General features: G+C 42.0%; 1 protein-coding gene across 16 annotated transcripts in view; it reads right to left on the bottom strand.

Annotated features, from left to right (window-relative positions):
• nfixb (nuclear factor I/Xb) overlaps nucleotides 1-20,424 on the bottom strand; it is a 148,879-nt gene that overhangs the window by 16,199 nt on the left and 112,256 nt on the right. For 7 of the 16 annotated variants that reach the window (XM_051386890.1, XM_051386892.1, XM_051386893.1 and 4 more), the window contains 7 exons: nucleotides 17,629-17,694; nucleotides 14,107-14,181; nucleotides 12,689-12,809; nucleotides 12,354-12,389; nucleotides 11,577-11,707; nucleotides 8,380-8,454; nucleotides 2,631-2,759 (listed from right to left, as the gene is read on the bottom strand). In XM_051386890.1, coding sequence (XP_051242850.1) covers nucleotides 2,631-2,759; nucleotides 8,380-8,454; nucleotides 11,577-11,707; nucleotides 12,354-12,389; nucleotides 12,689-12,809; nucleotides 14,107-14,181; nucleotides 17,629-17,694 — 633 coding nt within the window. The remainder of the gene's footprint in view (nucleotides 1-2,630; nucleotides 2,760-8,379; nucleotides 8,455-11,576; nucleotides 11,708-12,353; nucleotides 12,390-12,688; nucleotides 12,810-14,106; nucleotides 14,182-17,628; nucleotides 17,695-20,424) is intronic. The other 9 variants (XM_051386895.1, XM_051386904.1, XM_051386889.1 and 6 more) reach the window with 6 other exon arrangements.

The raw sequence follows: 20,424 nt of genomic DNA, 5'->3' as shown, positions 1-20,424 counted from the left end.
TTCCACATATAAAAACAACACTGATGATGTGGTAAGCACTTTCACACCAGTTTGGGACCAGCTCCAGCTTGCACATTGTAAGAGTTTGTGTAAAAAGAAACAAATCACAACTGTATAAATCACAACTTCAGGCCACAACAAGCATGGGATATTGTGTGTATGTGCTCATGTTAGTGTGAACATGTATTTGTGTTTGTGTGGAGATTTGATTTGCTGTAGTTACATCTCAAGAGGCATAGGGTCTGTCAACAACCACGGAGGAGGGTTTAATGACACAGCGGTCAACCTCATTGCTTCACATCTGCTTGGTGGCTTAAAAATGCCTTTGATGTAGCCTAGCTACAGAACCAAAGCACATGGGTAATCATCTCCAGTGAGCTCCTTCACTGGGTGAATTCACAGACGTGCACTTTCCAAAAAGAAGAGGAAGTCTCTTTTTCGATCTGTGCCATGGTGACAATGGTGATGATTTATAGTCGGAGTCCCTTTGGCTCGGTTTGGTATCTGATGCTATCATGAGCTGCTTGTTTCAGCCTGGTGGAGGATCAGCTGGTTCACACAGCAACTCAGAGTCTTCTATTCTGCCCTTGCCAGTATGAATAAAAGACATGTGCTCACCCACATAGAGATCAAATTTGGAGTTCCAACACAGTCAACAAAAGCAAGTCAATAAGGGAAGTATATATATATATATATATATATATATATATATATATATAATTGGGAAGTAGTAAATAAAGACAGGAAAAAGTCTAGAGAAAATGGAAAGATGTGGTGGTGTATATTTACATCCTCCCATACAAAATTTCAATTCATGACAAGGCCCCAAACCAGTTGCTATACAGACATGAACATGGCCTCATGAAAACCTGCGATTTAGGACCCGCACTGATTTGCTATTGTACTGTACTTCTATAAAGGTAGGGGCTTAACAAGAGACTGATTAAATAAATGGTCAAAATCAAAAGAAACAGAATCCAAGATTATGTTGACTTTTTGTCTCTGGTTCCAAAAAAGCGAGATTGAGACAATTAAAAATATGTCTAGACGTTTGTTTATTCATTTAGTCTTTAACCTTATTAGGTCTTCAGTTTCTATAATTTTTTGCAAGTTTCGTGAACGTGTCATAAAACATGACAAGATATGTCAATGAACAAATTAAATTTGATTCAAGTGTCAGTCACATCATTATGTCAAAACAAGAACACTTACAATCAACTAAAGCTTGTGCAATTACAGATGTGACAGAGTAAGCAGCAGCAACCCCCTGGTCCTGCTCCTTCACTCTTACACGGCGATCTATATAGATCACTGGTTCTCAAATTACCCAAGCTCCCTTTAGTGCACTGGTTCCCAACCTTTTTCCTTAAGGGATCCCTGTTCTGGTCAAAAGGCTAGAAAGGCGCTCTATAAGTACAGTTCATTTACCATTTACCTTTTCTATCATTGAGTAAACGGAGTGACATATTTTATGGATATTTCATATTCTATTCGCTGCATAATAATAACAGTAGAGAACAGCTGATAAACTGCACAATGAACCCAAACAGTGAACACAATAACTGCTGGAAGTAAAGGAGTAAAACCAGAAATTTGGATGAATTCAGAGCAGATTTATTTCCTGAGAATATTGATCAGAGATGAGTTTTCTGATATTTTTTAGCAACTTTTGATAGAATTCTGTATTATATATTTTTTTACAATTATACATACTTATGGCTTATTTATTGATAAATTCAGTGTTTTCTTCTGCAAGACACTTTGCCATCGTTAGCCAAATGAAGCCGTTTATCAGAGAGTGGGGCTCTGTGAATAAAGCTTGTGTTCAGTTGCAGTTAAGATCTTAAATAATAATCTAAACTTCAAAAATAACAATTTCATATGGTTGTCTTCAAAGGGATGAATGTAATGTTGAAATATAGGCCTAGTGTGTACATTTTTTAAGTTTTAGTTCAAACACAAAACATTTAGCATTAAGTTAATCTTTCAGCCTGCTACGTAGTCACGTTCATGAACACAGTAGCGCACGCATACATCCATGATTAGTTACAAGCTTGAATGTGATTGCAATTGTGGCTCAAAACGGGAACTATTGGAAGAGACGGTGGACTAGAACCGGTTCCATTTAGGATTCAACAAGTCAACAATAAATAATCTCATTAGGAATAAACCTTCCTCCTGTGTGAAGTGTGTAGCTACAAGGTTGGCCTACGCTGCTGTCTGTTAACGCCACTCATAATGGTGGTGTTTGGAGAGCCTGATATTTTCTGATGTGGTACGTGCAAGTTTGAGAAACACTGATACAGATGATATCTAGACATGTACAACCACCAACCATCCACCAGACAGACCCAGAACACCACACCCAGACACCCAAGAAGCTCCGTCACCAGCTTGACCTGCACCCTACGAGGAGGAGGTGGAGGCACCTGCTAGCTTTTAGTTCCCAGCCACTCTGGTCTCCCAAAGACAATGCTCCCAACTCTGCCCCGGGGAGGTGGGGGGGAGGGGGGGGCCTGAAGGAGTGGGGGGTGGGTAGGAGGAGATGGTGAGGGGTGGGTAGGGTTTGGGAGGTAAGGGGTTGGGGACAATCGGGGGGGGAGGGGGGTCGGGAGCTGGGGTGGTCTCACCTGGTCTCACTCCCGCCAGCATTGGCAGTGGGTGGTGGGTGAACGCCATGCGGGGGGACCTCGTCTGGGAGGACAGGGCGCTGAAATCGAATTTCCCCGGCTTCTTAAGAGAACTAGGCGATGAGAGTCCTGGCAAAAAGGGGATCAACAAAATGGCAGAACAGAGACGAGGTTTTAATCAAACATGGCTGCTTTTCTTACTTTGACTCTACTAAAAAAAAGAAAAAAGAAAAATAAGCTTATCACTTTTTAATTTGACTGCAAGAATCGAATGATCATGATTGGCTGAAATCAATGGACTGATCGATTGATTCATTCATTGATTTGTTGATTGGCTTAACATACAGATGGGTTCTCACAATCTGTCTGTCCAGTACTCTATGTTTGTGTACAGTCAGCGGGCTGTACCATATCTGTCAGATTGAGGGTGGGGGGGCAGGGGGGGGGGGCGGGGTTGAGGGTTGAGGGTTGAGGGCAGGGTCCGGTGAGAGGCCATGTTTTGAAGCAGCAGGGGTTCAGAGCGAAGGTGACGGGAGAAAGGGGTGAGGGGTGGGGAGGTCGGGAGGCTGGGGGGCTAGTGTCAGGAGAGAGGAGAGCTGGGAAATGCAATGGCAGTCCAACTAATGGTCGCCTCTGAAGTGTAGAGCTGAGTCCTACTCACTTGTTCTACTCACAGGGAACACCATGGAACTCAGAGATGCTTCCTTTTTCAGGTCTGACAAATCGCAAACCACGACGATCTCGTAGCCCCAGCGTGGCTACAGGACCACACTCAACAAAACACGCCAACCAACCTACTGAATGGGATCCTGGACGGCCTCATATCTGGGGCAGACAGTGCTTTTCAAGCCAAAGCCAGCATGAGCTGCTACATATAGCTTCAGAAAGAGTGTGCCAAAACAAACATCAACCCGTCCTCTGATGTAGCGTCCTCCTGCATATCTGACCATCAGGTATTTTATGTAACTGCCTTATAGTATTTCATAAAGAAGTGCTCTCTCTCTCTCTCTCTCTCTCTCTCTCTCTCACTCACTCACACACACACACACACGCACATAAGCTGTTCAGGAAGGGTGGCGAGCACTGGGCAAAGTGCCAGTGAACGCTGGATGGCAGAGCGCTAGAAAGATGTAAGGAGTTAAACAGGAGAGGAACGGTGACGGCACACATAGACATATTAAAGTGTCCCCCCTCTGTCTATAAATGTCGGCTGAGGCTGAAGGACTGCATGAAATATCCCTCAGTTTGGTAAAAACGGGCACACTAAGTATAGGCCAGGCTCACCAACGGACCAGAAACATGGCCAAAAGTGTGAGAGCTACAGATAAAAGAGGCCCTCTTCTGTGATCAAGGCCTCGTGTGGTGGGTGCAGAGGGAATTTATTTTGATGTATGGTAATCCAAAGGCACAATTTAGACTTTCAGGGTTTGAGGACCAGTGCCAAATGGTGTATCTGACCTCTGCCGGGAAACCGCAATGTTGAATATATGCTGAAATAAAACGTTGGAAAGAAAAATCCATAAAGCAGAGAATAATGACGAAGGAAAAGTATAGAAAAGTACATCAGCGTGGACACACAGACCACATTACTTTTCTCTGGAACATACTGGACTCATGTTTTGTTTGCTCCAGATCTGGTTGAGAGAATACAGTGATAAACAACCTTGGCGAGCAAAAACCCCATAAACTAGTAAACGACACAATATTCACACATATAAAACAAATACACTCAAATAAAGACGTGGGTAATTTCACCATGGCCCAAAGAGACGTGGAAATAGATTTTATGAGCTAAGGATATAAAGGCTAACAGAGCAGATTTCTGAAAAGCTTTTTTTTAATGCTACACTGGGAAATGTTTTATCACTATTTACCCACAATGCTCATAGGCACCAAGGGCGCAGCTGTGCTTGTGTGGGCACCGATAAGTATAGAAAAAGGTGGGCGCCGGCGCTTATGTTCAGCTAGGCACATCATGTGACACATGTAGGTGGAAGAGCGGATACAATGAGCAGGGTGAGATACATTTTATTTACCGGTAGAAAAATGAAAAAAGGAAGGCTACACACAAACAAAAAATGTGAGATTTTCTTACAACCATGGAGGCACACAAGGCTGTACAAACTTTCTCCCACGGATCCAGAGAAAAGAAAGAAAGAGTAAAAAAGGGAAAGGTAACTAAATAGCATTTATGTATTATATTGACATAGCATTGCAGGTCATCGATAATCCTAATGGGTTTGGCCAATCGTTGAGTCAAAAAGGAAATACAAGTGGAGTAGAAGAACAGCTGAACACTGAAACAAAAGTTTCAGGAAGATAAAAAGTATATTGCTGCAGTCAGCACAACATTAGTAGCGTAGGCTCGTCATCCATCTGGCACCGATATTTTACTTCCGATGCTGTGTTTGGAATGTTGCTGTAATATATTATAACCAATTGAATTTATTGGACAGGGAGTAAGTACACCTGCTGCTACAGATCCTTTACTTAGAGCTGCTATAATCAACAATGGATCACATGGATACTTGCATATGAACAGGCTTACTAGTAGCAGCAAACCCACAGAGGATTATCACCTGACTCTGCAGCTCTACAAAGCTTTATAGCTTCGTTTTTTGGTTTTCCAGCCCACAACTTTGCAGTTTTGGTTCACTCTCGCTGCTCTCATCGGCGCTGTTTCCAGCCACAGCAGGCAGGCAAAAATGCACTTCCTGTCCAGCACCAGCGGCTATAGCTTGTGAACACAGAGGAGCATTTAACAGCTAATATTGGATTTACACCCATCAATTAGTTAAAAATTCGACACAAAATAAATGCTAATTTATGTTCTGTATCTGCCGGATGTGTAAGCAAATGTTAGCCATAAACATGAAAGGGGTTAATATGTTTACTAAATAATAAAAAAAGGACTCATTATTTTGAAAAGCCACTTTATAGTATTATATTATACATATGTATTGTATTGTATTATTGCATAATAATTGTTGATGCATTCACATGTAATGTAATTCACTTTTATAAAAATAAAATTGTCATATTCACTGAAACTTTCACTATATCCTGACAGTAGAACATGAGACAGATCATCTGTGAAAAAATCAGCTTCCGCTGGCTCCTCCTAGTGCTCCTGATGCCATTTGAAAGAATCCACAGAGCCAGAGGAACCTGATTTTTTCACAGATTATCTGTCTGATGCATTAATGTAAGCATAGAGAAAATGTCAGAAAATATGATTTTTTTTTAATTACCTACTGCAGCTTTAAGTGTTATTAATTCACAGTATATACTGTATTGTTATTTGTATGTAAAACTTTAATCTGCAAAGTAACTATAGCAGTCAGATATGGTATGAAAGTACAACATTTACTTTGTAAGTGTAAAAGTGGAAGTTTAAAGTAGTATTCAATTAAAATACTCAACAACTAATAGGTTAGCCATCTAATGAACACAGTGCTATATTAGAGTCAGGGTAAAATGTATCTTTAACTGGCACTTTAAATTCACACTGCGAGCACAGACACCATGTTGTGGATTCAATGCATCCCTGCAATAAAGCCTGTTCAGCTCCCCTGTGGTACGTATGGAGATGACTGCGTGCCACCACAGCACAAGTTCAATTACAACCAGCTTATTATGTATAAACAGCCTTAAATTATACATATTGTTTTTAGTCTCTGTGATATTCCCTAATTAGTCGGTATCTTGATGAAATATCTGCTATGACGAGGCTTCTCGGTGAGGAGCAGCAAATGAGGCCCAGATGCCCAATGAAAGCTTTGTCTGATAAAGCTAACAGAAGTTACTCTGATCTCTCCCTTAATCTGTGTGTGTGTGAGAGAGCCTACACATATTCACACATACACAGTTGTTTGTTCTACATTATTTCTGTGTCCTGCTCCTGGCACACTGCATGAGCAGACTGGCAGCCAATTGCTCCCATGACCCTCTAGTCTTGCCACGCTAACAAGCTGGCGACCACACAAACCCCCTAACTGTCACAGAACTGGTCCACTAGCATGTGCATGAGACACACACACACACACACACACACGGACACACACACACACACACACACACACACACACACACACACACACACAGAGGGGGAAAAGCTTGTACACTCATTCAGGTATAGAAACAATGTACATTAAGTGAATGTGTGAACACATCATTAGTGCTCATTCAGGCAAAGCAAGGACACCTTAACAACACTGCAACCATACACACCTCACAAGCCCAAGTTATTAGCTGGAATTCTCCGTCAATATCACAAATACTTGGGACCCCCTCCTCCCTCCCTCCCTCCCTCCCGCCCCTTACTGAAAAGTTGGTAGCGGGTTTTTCCCACCACTGAGCAGCAGGAGCAAGCAGGCAGAAGGAGAGAACGGAGCAGAGCAGTGCGGGAGACAGCAGACTTAATGATGAATTACATGATCACCTGCTATGCCTCAGAGCTTTTCATTCAGGTAGAGGATCACCTTCCAGAGCAGGCAGAGACGGAGGCCCTCCCCTTTCCCTCTTCCTCCCTCCCTCCCATCCTCCGCCCCTCCTCATCTCTCACTCCCAACACCACCACCACCATCACCAGAACAGATGTCTGCTGTAACCCAGTAGCTCCCTTCGCTGTAGACACATGGAGCCGCCATCTGGACCGGAACGCTGCTCCTCTCCAGATTGGGGAGTGTGTGTGTTTATGTGTGTGTGAATGTAAATCAGGGAAAGAGCTTAAATTTGGTTGTGTGTGTGTGTGTGTGTGTGTGTGTGGTTCTGCGTGCCATTTGTAAATGTGCGTGTTAGTGAGTAAGCATGTCTCGGAGACAGAAGGCGCCTTGTGCGTCGATGACACACCTGAGTGCCTTTAGTCCTGTTTGTTTGGGTCGTATGTTGTTTTTCCCGCGCCGTCTTTCAGAGACGGTTGAGTCAGGCCTACGGCAGGTGGGACACCGCTCAACAGCTCTGTCTAAACAACTGGCCGGATGAAGTGGCTAACACTAACTCAACAAACTGTCATTCACATGGATGCACGCACACGCACACACACTCACACACACACACACACACACACACACACACACACACACACACACACACACACACACACACACACAGACAGAACCCCGCCACCTGTGTGTCTTTCAACGCTTTCTCTCTCGGGGCTCAACAACAAAATTACAACACCCAGAGCACTTAGCTGAATGTTGCTGACAAATTTACACTACCTCTGAAACTCTTTGTATGCATGTGGTGCGTCACAACATCATGGTTTCTGGATATGATAATGCACATAACTACACATTTAAAATACAGTAGATTGTTTGTCAAGCAGTGTATGTCAGGATAAGAGTGTTTTTTTGTAATGTTCTAGGGAATGTCTTCACCCTCCTAGATGTCTGATTTCTTTCACAGATTTACAACAAGCTCTTTGAGGCAGACAGGCGGTGGATGTTATGGAGCTACTGGGCTACCAAAAGGCTTTGGTAAACCCGCAATGGACAACAGCAGACATCTGGTAGAAACACAACCCCACCCAGCAGCAGCATAGCCAGAGAACAAGACACAAGAGAGGGATGAAGAGAAGAGGAGAGAAGAGGACGAATGGAAAATGCAGAATGGCTCAGAGAGCTCACAGGAAGTGCAAACAGACTTGAAAAAAGGAGAGAAAGAGATGTGTACAAGTTGAGGGTGGTGTGAGCTGAAGGAGAGCATGTATACATGTACACAGTATAATGTTTAATGTTGTTCTAACCATGGTAAGGAAACTGCACTCCATCGCTCTCATGCTTAATCTTCCTCTCCTGCACACTGGCCAAATGGTGCTGCACTGAAAGGCCAAACAGGGGAGAAGGGAAGAGTTAACAATGGAAGAGGGGAGGAGAGAAAAAGACAGTCAGAGAGAGAGATATGGAAAGAATGAGAGAGGAAGAAGGGTGGTTAAGTAATTGGCAACAGGGGATTTCAACGTTATAGAGTGCAGCAAGAAGTGTCTATAAAGTAGTTACATCATTACTCCTGGCAGTATTAAAATGGCAGCATGTGAGTGGGAGTGACGGTTAGAAATTGGAGAATACATGAACATTTTAACAAAATCCCCAAAGTCAAACCCAAGAGACATACATGAGGTCTATTGTAAATACATTTGACATGGTCTCAATCATAATGGTTATAAATGCTGTAAGCCAAAGGGTGAGTGGCTATGGTTTAAGAAATGAATGGGTGGTTACACTGGTGCTGCTCTGCTGCAATATTCAAGAAGACAACACAGAGGGATTTAGATGTAAACTTACAGGTTGTCTAGGGAATAATGTGAAAAGAATAGATCGACATTTAGGTAACTTAAGAGTTAGATGGAAATTATGTAGCCACAGCCAGGACTTTAGTTAGCTTAAAGTTACCTTATATTTCTAGCCTGGCTCTGTCTGAAGGTAACAAACTGTTCATCTACAGGTAGTTTCATCTGTACAAAAACCACATTGTAAAAATAATTTGCTGTTTTATGGCTGAAGCCAGAAGCCGCTTAGCTTAGCACCAAGACTGGAAAACAAGGGAGACCAGCTCCCTGAAATTTCGATCGGAACGCTCCCTGAAGTCGGATTTCCAATTAGGAAAGTCGGAAGAACCTCACTAACCCCAAACTCAAAATCTAAGATGGCTGCTCTGCGCTTGAATGAAAACTGTTTATTAGCACTTCTGTCTTTTGTGTCTCATTAAATCAGTACACACAGTACCGTCCAACTTTTGTTTGTGGACATGCTTGTATGAGCAAAATACAGCGTAATACATTGCTATCAGCTGTTATTGCTAACCATGGCTAATAGCTACCCTGGCGAAATGGTTGGTTTTCAGATTTGTTACACTGGAACACGGTCAACTCACAATGTGTTATATCTCGTTTTACAAAAACTGACGCATAAAAACAACATACAGGTTCGTTGCTTCCACCTGTTTCCAGTCTTTGTGCTAAGCTAAGCTAAATGGCTGCTAGCTGTAGCTTTATGGTTCCTTTACAGACATGAGAGTGGTAGCAATCTTCTTATCTTCTTATAAACATATAAAGATCTCACTACACTAGCCTGGTGTATTGTTAGCTAAAGTCTAATGAGCAAAATAAAACACACATTTAAACGAAATTCTATATAAATTTTGAGAGTTATATCTGTGTTATGTGGCATTGATAATGCCACATAACATGACATCACACACACAATCACACAATCCAGGAGATAAACTCAATTAATAATACAAATAATACCATAAGAACTAACAGAGAAGATTATATCCATCTCTGCCACTCTCACTGACACCTGAGACAACAAACACTAGGATAAAATAGTTGAATGTACTCAGTTTGTGGTCAGATTAAAGGGTCAGTTCAGCCAAAATAGACACATATTGTCACACTTTCACACTAACAAGCATGGAGATAGTTTTGGTTTAATTTGCAGAGGTTTGGAGATATCCGTCAGTTAGACTATCTGACTCCATTCCATCACAAAAGAGGTGTGGCACCGGTGTAAAAACACTGTATTGGAAAAACTTGACAGTAACGTGTCATTAGCACAGATTTTACAGGTTTTTTGGGGAAGGGGGGTGAAAATAGTCCCCAATTAAAATTATTCTCAGAAACTGGGACAATGTGGTGAAACATGGCATTTGAAAACCTCTCTGTGTTGAAACAAATGATGGCCATCCACTTCTATCGTATTAGGATGGTTTCAGCAGGAATCTCAAAGCCTATGCAGATAAAACCAAAACTATCTGCATATTTAGGTGTAACAAACAAAACATTTTTTTATATGTGTTCTGGGTAAACTGTCCCTTTAAGTGGCTGCTGCACATATAACCTATAACCTGGCCGTGGCATAATGATGGTCCCTCTACCTCAAACAGGCCTGTTCTGCTCGGTGGGGTTGGGGATAAAGGTTGTAAGTGGAGCGGAAGTTGTGAATGGAAGAGGGTGAGAAAGAGAGTCGGAATGATGAGGGGGTCAAGTGATGGAGAGAAGGGTCAACACAGTACAGAGGTAAAGGGTGTGTTGGTGGAAGGAGGTGAGCTGTGGCTTCTGGTCCATTTCAAGTCAGTTAGTGTGAAATTAACACCTGAAAATATTTGTATCAAAAGGCCCTGAAAACATATTTTCTCAATCAACTGTTACAATGAGCAAAGGCTCATATTTCTGGCGTTTTTCTCTGGCTCCTCTCAATAGTTTGAAGTGGGTAGGACACATGCATCCATGCATCAATCAGGATTTAGCAACATTTCAAAATTTTGGAAAATACACTAGCCAGCAGCTGGTTAGCTTAGCTTAGCATAAAGACTGGAACCAAGTGGAAATAACAAGCCTGGCTTTGTCTAAATCAACCTACCAGTGCCTCTGAAGTTAGAGGATGTTTGCTGAATCAGTACAACAGAAAGATTCCGGAAAGTAAATGTACCTGGCCAAGAAATAGTCATAGCCCCACCCCCTCTGAAACCACAATATATTGTTTAACACTTTTTATACAGATTGAACAAACAGAAAAAAAGATACGACATGTTAGTTAATGAGCCTAAGTGGTGCTGGTAGGTGGATTGTGTTAACTTTGACGCGAGGCTAGTAGTTTCCAGTCTTTATACTAAGCTAAGCTAATAAGCTGCTGGCTGTAGCTTCATACTTAACATACAAACAGCACGAGAGTGGTATCAATCTTCTCATCCAACTCTCAGCAAGAAAGCAAATTCCCCAAAATGTAAAACTATTCCTTTAACTTTAGCGAGAAACAAAATATGTTTTCAGGAGCTTTAAAATTCAATGTAAAGCCAGAGTCTAAAGCTGCTTCTATTACAGCCTTCACCAAAGTATTATACTCATTTTATCTATAAAATTGTAAAATGTTTGCTTCTGAATTGATGTGGACCTCAGCCCAGCTCCAGGAGAATCAGATGGGCAGGTTATAGTGGGACTACCTGCATCCACATCATTAGGCCAACCGCTGGACTGAGAGCTGCTGCCAGCCGCCGGGGAACGGCCTGAGTAGAAGACATCATCCACCGGGCTCTCCATCTCACTGTCGTCAATGGACTTGCGCTTGTTGGAGCTGAGGGAAAAAGAAGAGAGGAGGCGGTTTGTTTAACTCCTGAAGAAGGGATTTCTTTTTATTTTGAGATTAATCTAATTATTTTTGTTTAAACTTGCATGTCAGCCTGTGCTACTAATGGGTATTCGGGGCTCTAATGAATGCACGCATATCATTTGCAGGACATTTGAGGACAAATGTGAGCGCTTTCATGTGTCTGCATGAAATCAAGAGTTATAAAAATTCTAAATGTCAAGGCTTCCTCCAATGTTTTGTTTTCATATTATGTTTTAGCCGGGGGGGACAACACAACACAACTGGAGACAGCGAGACGAATATGGGGCCAGAATTTATTCAGCATGCTGGATCCATACTGGCCCAAAGCAGCCTCACGCTAGAAACCCAGCGCCGGAAAGTGTGGACGGTGATGCTGGAACGCATTTGTGCGTGTGTTTGCAGATTCTTATAGACTCATACATCTGTGAACAATAAAATAAAGGGGGTCGCGAACGTACAGCGTTTCACCACTGATCCAAAATGTTTAAATATGTGTGCGCTCATGTGCATATCTATGTGACAGCGTGCATGTGTGGTTTTTGTGCAAGTGTGATGCGGGATCTGTGTTACATTAGTATCGAGGGAGATATTCTGTAATGAGTGTAACTACCTCCGTGGGAGACTTGCATAAAGCTCCATTTCAGTCCTGCAGCGTGAGATGAGTGAGAGAGGACGACAGAGGGAGCAAGGGGGGTTACAGAGACAAAAGACACAAACACAGACAGAGTGACGGACAGATCGGTGGGAAAAATGAGAGGGAACGAGAAAGGATTAGTGGTGACGAAGGAAAAAGGGGGAGAAAGGGGAAAGAAAGACCACAGCAGAGTAAGCTAAGCATACAGAATACAGCAGCGTTAAGAGGTTAAAGAATTAAGAAATGAAGAATATTAGTACAGAAGAAAAAGGACATTATGAGCGTGTCTTTTTGAGTGTGTGCATGTGTACCTGGTGGATGGGGTGGAGGTGATGGAACGCCGTCCCAGGGTCACCTGGTTGATGTTGTAGTAACCGGGGCTGTCCAGGTCAGCCAGGGAGAAGTTGGGGCCGGTCGCTGTAGCCACTGGGGCTGAGGAATGCACGCACACACGCACACGCACACAAAAACAAACACACACATCATAAAGGGGAGAATCACATCAGAAAAATGTACAGCCGTATACTGTAAAAATAATGCTAACTTTATTTCTGGAAGGATAAGGCTGGTGTTCTATGATTCATTTTGCTTTAACAACAGCAATGTCAGTCTGTTGGTTGGTCTGCCACCAGGTTGAAATAAGCTACTGGTTGGATTGCCATCACAACTGTACAGATAGTCCTGGTCCCAAGAGGATGAATTCAAATGACTTTGGGGACTCTTTGTCTAGCACTACTAGCAGATCAGACTGTTCAGTTACCTTGTGAAATATCTCAACATCTACTGGACGGATTCATGCAGATGATGCATCCTAATGACTTTTGTGACCACCTGACTTCTTCTCTAGTGCCACCATATGTTTTGAGTGAAAAATCTCGACAACTGCTGGATAGATAGCCATGACACATATTCATGACTGGATCAGGATAAATCGCAATAACTCCGGTGAGCAACTGACTTTTCTCATAGCGCCATCATCAGGAGCAGATTGGTGTTCTGGTACTTATTTCCTGTTCTTTCCTGACACCAGACTGCTCCTGATTATGGTTTGTGACCATGTGTTTGAGACTGGAACAATGCCTCTGTCCTTTTTTTTTGGAGTCACCTCACTCATACATGTTAAAGCTATAATATGTAACATTTCCGCATTAAAATGTCTATAAACTCTAGCGCTATGTTCTATATGTAGTTGAGCTGTGTACTTCCATTATCCCAAATGTTTCCAACAATGTTCAAACTCAGAGAAATCTGTCAATTTATTCAGGTAATGCTGAAGGGTAATCCCCTTTGTGCCTGCGTCAGCGTTGTGGTTGTCTGCTAGAAGTCATACATTGACTTTTTATCCAGTCTGAAGCCACATTTTTACCATCCACTGTTTAGATCTTGTTTTTGTTTTTTTTTAACCGGATGAAGGATTTTAGTCATTTTCAGCTGTGGATTAATACAAACTAGTGAGTATTTATGGCAGCAGGACAGTGAATGTGGAACTAAGTAAAAAAAACCACAGTGTTTGTGTTGATGGCTCATTAATTTGTTTTTGGATCAAGCTCTAAAGCACAGAGGAATAAGATATATCAAGCTTTGGACACACAGACAAACACCAGTCTTATCCTTGTGCTACTTGGTGTATCAGGGATGTTGCTGTGTGTAAGGTGTTATAACACTGTATGAAGTGTACTAGGACTGACAGGGACAGAGATTGACGGAGGAAATTATAGCTGTGACTCACTCTGTGACACGCGGACCAACTCGGCTACGTTCCACACCCCTGAAGTCACAAAGCAGTCCTGGAAACTCAAGTGGCCTGGGTAGAGAGAGAGAGAGACAGAGAGGGGGGAGTGTATGAGAACAGACTGCATATGCCAAACATGCGTAAAATGACATGTGCACACAGACACACACAGAGGGAGCTGAAAAACACATGTATGGAAAAGCTTAACACCCTGCTGGTGTCATCCAGTGGGAGCATGTGTTTTCTATAAGATACAACAGGCCTGTTGGTTTGGACATGTTCATTGTTTTTTTGACTGTTGACAGTCCAACACACACAACCAATCAGGTCCAACAAGTGAGTATAATCTCCACATAGACAGCTGTGTAATGTATAATGCATTGTGTATGATGATATTTATGTATATATCATGCATATGCATGTCAAACCACATATGGATGGGTATAATGATGCATAATGACAGGTGTCTGAGCAGTGATGCACACATACATATACACACACACACATTATTGTACTTCTATATTTATGAGAACCTTCCTATGGGCCCATTGATACTGTAACCTAAACCTTAAAAGGAAAATTCTGGTTTGGGTATTCATTTCACATCTTTGGCCATTGTCGGTTATGACTGCTCACTAAAGTAACTGCTAAGATATGGAAACACATAGACAGCACAACAAAAAAGTTGCCATGTGCGGGACCAGAAACATGAGCGCCCCATCGTTCAGACAGGTTGTAAAGCAACATTTTAATCTAAACCACTTTTTTTGGAGGTGAAACCTAGCGTGAGTGCAGCTGAAATGTTAAAAATCACACCTTTCACAGGAAAACAGTGTGAACCTACAACTACGGCAAGCAAGATGGGCAAAGGTTCATGTTTACAATGAAAGTCTTTGAGCTACATCTTCATTTTAGCTAGCAAAAAAAGTTTGGCTAATCGAAGATTTTGTTTAAAACCTATACAAACGCCTGACTGCTCGTGTTTCTTGGCCTGTCTGACTTTACTTCAGCTACACTGCTGCGTTCTTCTGCCGTAGTGAGCACAGCATCATTATTACTGATGGGAATGGTGGTCAAAAGGATGAGAAGGAGAGCTGAGATGTAATAAAGGGGGATTATCCTTTAAACCCTTAATAACCTTAAATGTTGCCCTAAACCTAAAGACTGGTCTCACACCTAACATTAAAGCAGCTGTAACACTTTTTTATATTCACAATAGGTCACATGATGTTTTGGTTCACTCTTAGCGCTCTCATGAGCGTTTTCAAAAACCCTCACTGTGAAATACCTACCCTGTACTAAACTGGAGACAAAGTTAGCAACTAGCTAATGAACACAGTGTATAGTAGTGTAAGTATTTAGCGGCTAAAGAGCCAGATGTTCTTCTCAAGAGAGCATGGAGACCAAAAATATCTAAAAGGAGAGTGAATATTAGACTTCTATTTCCCAGAAACATGACTCCAAATGAATGCTAACATTGCTGTGTAAATAGGCATGAATAAATGCCATAACAGTGTCAACATTTTGTTGATGACTCATTTCTGCTACCCTCAGGATGCCAAAAAATCAGAAATCACTTTTACCTGAACCATTAGCCTAGCCTAAAATTAATTACAAGATTATTATTAAACCTATGCTGAAGATCTACGCTGCTGTGCACAGGCAAAACGCCTCAACTTCTGTTCAGTCAGGACCACTTTTGTCAAAAGAAACTTTTATTTCCAAAGCAGAATGTTATATTTGGCGGTATGGCTCTGTTCTGGGACCTCCCTGCCCTTCCATTTGCATACATGGAAAAGTTTAAGACAAGGAGAGCGGCAGCAGAGACCCCCCCAGGGTACAGAACAGAGCAAGCATCAATGGCAATCAGAAAATGACATTGATTAATTAGACACAACATAAAAGGATGAGCTGGGGTGGAGGTGGGTTGCAAAAAGTAATTTAACTGCTTGAATCAGCATGCAAATATGAATGTAGTTGAACTACAAGAAAGCTACTCCAAGATGTTGTTAAGAAAACTACCAGTTTAATTACCCCAACCCAGTTGGTAATGCACCTTTGTGACCTTCAAATGCACATCATTTACATTATACTGTATTTCTTTATATCATACGCCTAATTGTGCCATAATCACTCAATGTTATGTGGATATTATCATTATCATCATATACTGATTGTATATAGTGATCAGTTAACCAAATGAGTGTTCAAATGGAAGTTAATGCCTTTTGCCTTGGCAGGGTCAAAGGCCTGGCTTGAGCTCAATAGTTAAATATAAAATAAATATTCTACCTACAATTCCTTTGGTTGGACAATAAAACAACTTTAAAGTCATTTTTCCTTGTTTGTCTGTAGAAAATGAGCACTGTAAAAAATAAAAATGTTACGGTGAAAAACTGTCAAACTATGTAAAAGACTGTAAACTCTAAATAGTTTAAATACAGTTTATGTAACAGTAAAATACTCATGACACACATTCATATCTTATGGCAAAAATGTCTTTAATACAGCATTCATACGGTATTTTCAAATTTGTTTCTTTTGAAGGAAAAAACATGTATTATACAGTAAAATATGCAATAAAACTCCAACTTCAACCTTAAAATCAACAGTACTAATATCCTTCCACCGTTATAGTAGAAAGGTTATACTGTATTTATTACTGTAAGGTTCCGGCAACCACAGCTGGCGTTTTTTTACCGGCAAAAAAATGTATAAATTACAGAGTAGTTGGCAAAAAATAAATAAAATAATTGTCCAACTCTTCCAAAGCTGTTTTTCATAAAGGTAGAAGTACAAACGCACACACACAACTCAGCCTCAACATTGACATTCACAAAAGGAAGTGTACAGTGATCATGTTTGTGCTGACTTTGTGTGTACGCTGTTGTGAAGTTCTCTTAGCCTCTCCAAGTAAAGTCTGCTCTATAATGTCCACATCCACAACACCCAGGTCTATGGGGTGTGTGTACAGTATAGAGGACACCCTAGGGTCAAGTAAACTTAAAATCCACACTCTTCCTCCCTCCTTCAAATCATCCCTCTCTCCATCTGTCCATCCCTTTTCTCCTCCCTGCTCTCTTCACCCCCTCACCTCTCACTTTCTTTTCAACACCCAGCTCCCACACCTCCCCTTCACTTTTCTTCCACTCACAATCTCCCTCTCTCTTTCGCTTCCATCCCTGCCCGGGGTTAACCACAGCAGGAACAGCGCATGAGGTCAGCGCTTAGCTCGGCAGCGGCCATGTGGTTCCCATCTTCCAATAACGTCAGTGTGATTTATGAGTGGCCCGCCACAATCCCAGCACCACCCCCACGCTACAGTACCATCAGCTCTCCTTACCATAATAAACTCAGACCCAACTCTGCCGGGACACTCGCACACAGAGAGGCCTGTATGTAGGGGTAGTGTGCGGATACAGTATGTGCATGTGTGTTAGAGTCTGATTGCATGTAGGCACAGGTATGTCAAACATTTTTATGGGCATGTGTGTGAATGGGACACAGTTGCAAACTTACCATTTGGTGGGGGCTTGACGTCTGTGTCTCCTTGCTGGTTTGAGTTGTCTGATTGTCCTGATTGTTCTGAAAGAAAGAGGGAGAGAGAAAGAGAGATGGTTAGTCAGGTGGACAGATGTCTGAACACTACCCAAAGGTGAAGGGGTAGGATAGCATCAGAGGGAAACTCGTCAGAAACTGGATGGAAGAAGGCGCCGTCTTTTATTCTTTTCACTAAAGACAGACAGACGTGGAACTGAGATTAAAGATTGGAGCATATTTCCGTTCAGGTTGAACCTCAGTTGAAAGTCATAAAATGGTGAATCAGAAGGTTCGTATCCTTATGTCTGCAGTCTGTGGCTGTGGGATAATCGTTCTTCAAACCTACTAGAAAAAGCATCAAAGAACAATACTTGGTCTCTTTCGCTTAATTTTTCCCCCTTCTCTTTCAGGGACTCCCACCCTCTCAAATGCACACACATACACAATATTTTAGTTAAAGCTGCAATAGGTAACTTTTATAAAAATAAAAAAAAAAAAAAATCTTATACAGTATTTGCTGAAACTTTCACTATATCCTGACAGTAGAACATGAGACAGATAATCTGTAAAAATATCAGGTTCCTCTGGCTCCTCCTAGAGCTCCTAATGGTATTTGCAAGAATCCACCGGGCCTGAATGAAAACAACCAATCAGAGCTGAGAAGGACAGACAGATGCTTTGGGTCCTGAAGATAGTTCATTTTTGAGTCTCATTCCCAGGGTCCTAAAGCGTCTATATTTGACACCCTCAGAATGAGACTCAACAATAAACTCTCTTTCTTTCTTTCAATCTCAGGATATAGTGAAAATATAAGTTTACCTTAATAAAACCACTTTTCTCTCTTTCTATACCTTTTCTTCAGGGACTCTAACATACACACTACTTTACTGACTTGTAACTTGAGGTGTTCTTTAAAACGTACACTTTTGGGTTCCAGGCTTTGTTTGGATTGCATCTCCTGTGTGTGTTTACCTTAACATCTATATAGGGACAGGCAGGCAGAGAGTCGCCTGCTTCAGCTAGTTTTGTTTGGCACGCTGGCTGCCATTCTTCTTCAGATGCGTAATGCAGCCTTGTGGAGTTTTATGGTTGTAACATATATACCATTCAAGCCAATTACCCCACAGCACTGAAGCTTTAAGGCCATCCTGGGCCAAGTCTCCCTAGCCAGAACGTGGCCCCCTTGCAGCCAGAACTAGGCCCCCCAACCTCAACATCTTCTCAGCCCAAATCAGCATCCTAATCTTGGGTGGCATTAGTGGACGACGTGCCAGCAAGCTGCTGCACTATTCACCCTGTCTGTGCGTTGCCAAAACTAAGAAAACAAAAAGAGACAAACAAGATCACCTCATCACTCTGGGTCAGAAAGAAGAGGGAAAGGCACACAGGGATAGAGTTTCTTTTTTCTCGCAACACTCATTCTGCCGGACTCAGAGTCCATCTTCATGTCTTTCTCCCTCAATTCCTCTTACACTCATTCTGTCTCTGCCTCTCTTTCTCTCTCGTGCTGTCGCTCTGTGGAATCCTGGCAGCCATCTTAGCGCTTGGCAGCCATCTTAGCTTTGGCGGTACCCATGCATTCCTGTTAGCTGACGGCACACACACACACACACACACACACACACACACACACACACACACACACACAAACATACACACACATGCTTGCAAAGCACACTCTCCCTCACACACAGACCCAATGGTCTTAAAGATAGAAAGATCTACAGAGGATATGCAATGCAAATGGAGTGAGGACAAAACCGCTGGGATGTTTGTGTGCAAGTCTTCAAGTGCTGTGTTGCCCGCCCAATAGCGTGTTACAGAGGGTGCGTGAGTTTAATAAAAATGTGAGATAATCGCAGATGTCAGACACTCTCATAAAAGTAAAAGGAAATAAAAGAATCATTCAATGCAAATAAGGTGATCATGTAAGATGCACCAAGAATAAACGATGCCCGAGGCCTTTCTTATCGCGGCAGAGCTCACCCCGACAATCCCGATCACGCAATTCACTACAAGCACAAACCGTTAAAACCTTTTAAACCTGTATGCCTCTGAAAAATCTCTCTCTGTGACAGTTCCCAAGCCAAAATTCAGTGTCTAGTTGTCATGACAACAGGGATGGCACACCACAGTTAAAGTCCCTAATGATGAGTGGTTGTTGCAGCCTGTGTGTGCATATGTGTCGCTGTTTGGCCTGGCAATTAGTTCGAATGAAGATAATAATATAGCCCGCTGGCATGGGCTCAATGTGTTGTTTTGTTTAAGTAATTCTTGGCACTGAACAGACCGGCGGCCGCTGTGCTACACTATAACGAGGTTGACTTTTTACTATATCAGTCTTTCTGCATTTTAAGGTGTTAAATCCACTCCATTTACATTATCAACCACATTTTCAAACAAGGCTTTCATAACTTTTCTTGGCAAAATGTAAGCAGAGACCGACCCCTGCAAGTTGTCAGTGGTATGCTGCACTCTCCTTCTTCTCTACTGAAATTGTAAAAGATGGACATTATCACACAGTGCTTGAGAAGTGGTGTGGTGAAGCTTAAGCTTTTTTAGTGAGTAGTTTCAATCAGTTATAAAGATAGAGTGATCCTACCCCTGTGCGGTACAGTAACAGTAAAGTTGTGGGTCCATGGAGCTAAAGGTAGCTGCGGACTCGGATGATAATTTTATAAGTGACATCTGTCACTATGCTAGGGATGGGACAATATACGATATTATATTAAACAGGATGTGTGGAAATAGTATAGATTTCAAAATAAAGAACAG

The sequence above is a fragment of the Dicentrarchus labrax genome, unplaced genomic scaffold, assembly GCF_905237075.1.
Source record: "Dicentrarchus labrax unplaced genomic scaffold, dlabrax2021, whole genome shotgun sequence".
NCBI lineage: Eukaryota > Metazoa > Chordata > Actinopteri > Moronidae > Dicentrarchus > Dicentrarchus labrax.
This window is presented reverse-complemented; position numbering and strand designations above follow the sequence as displayed.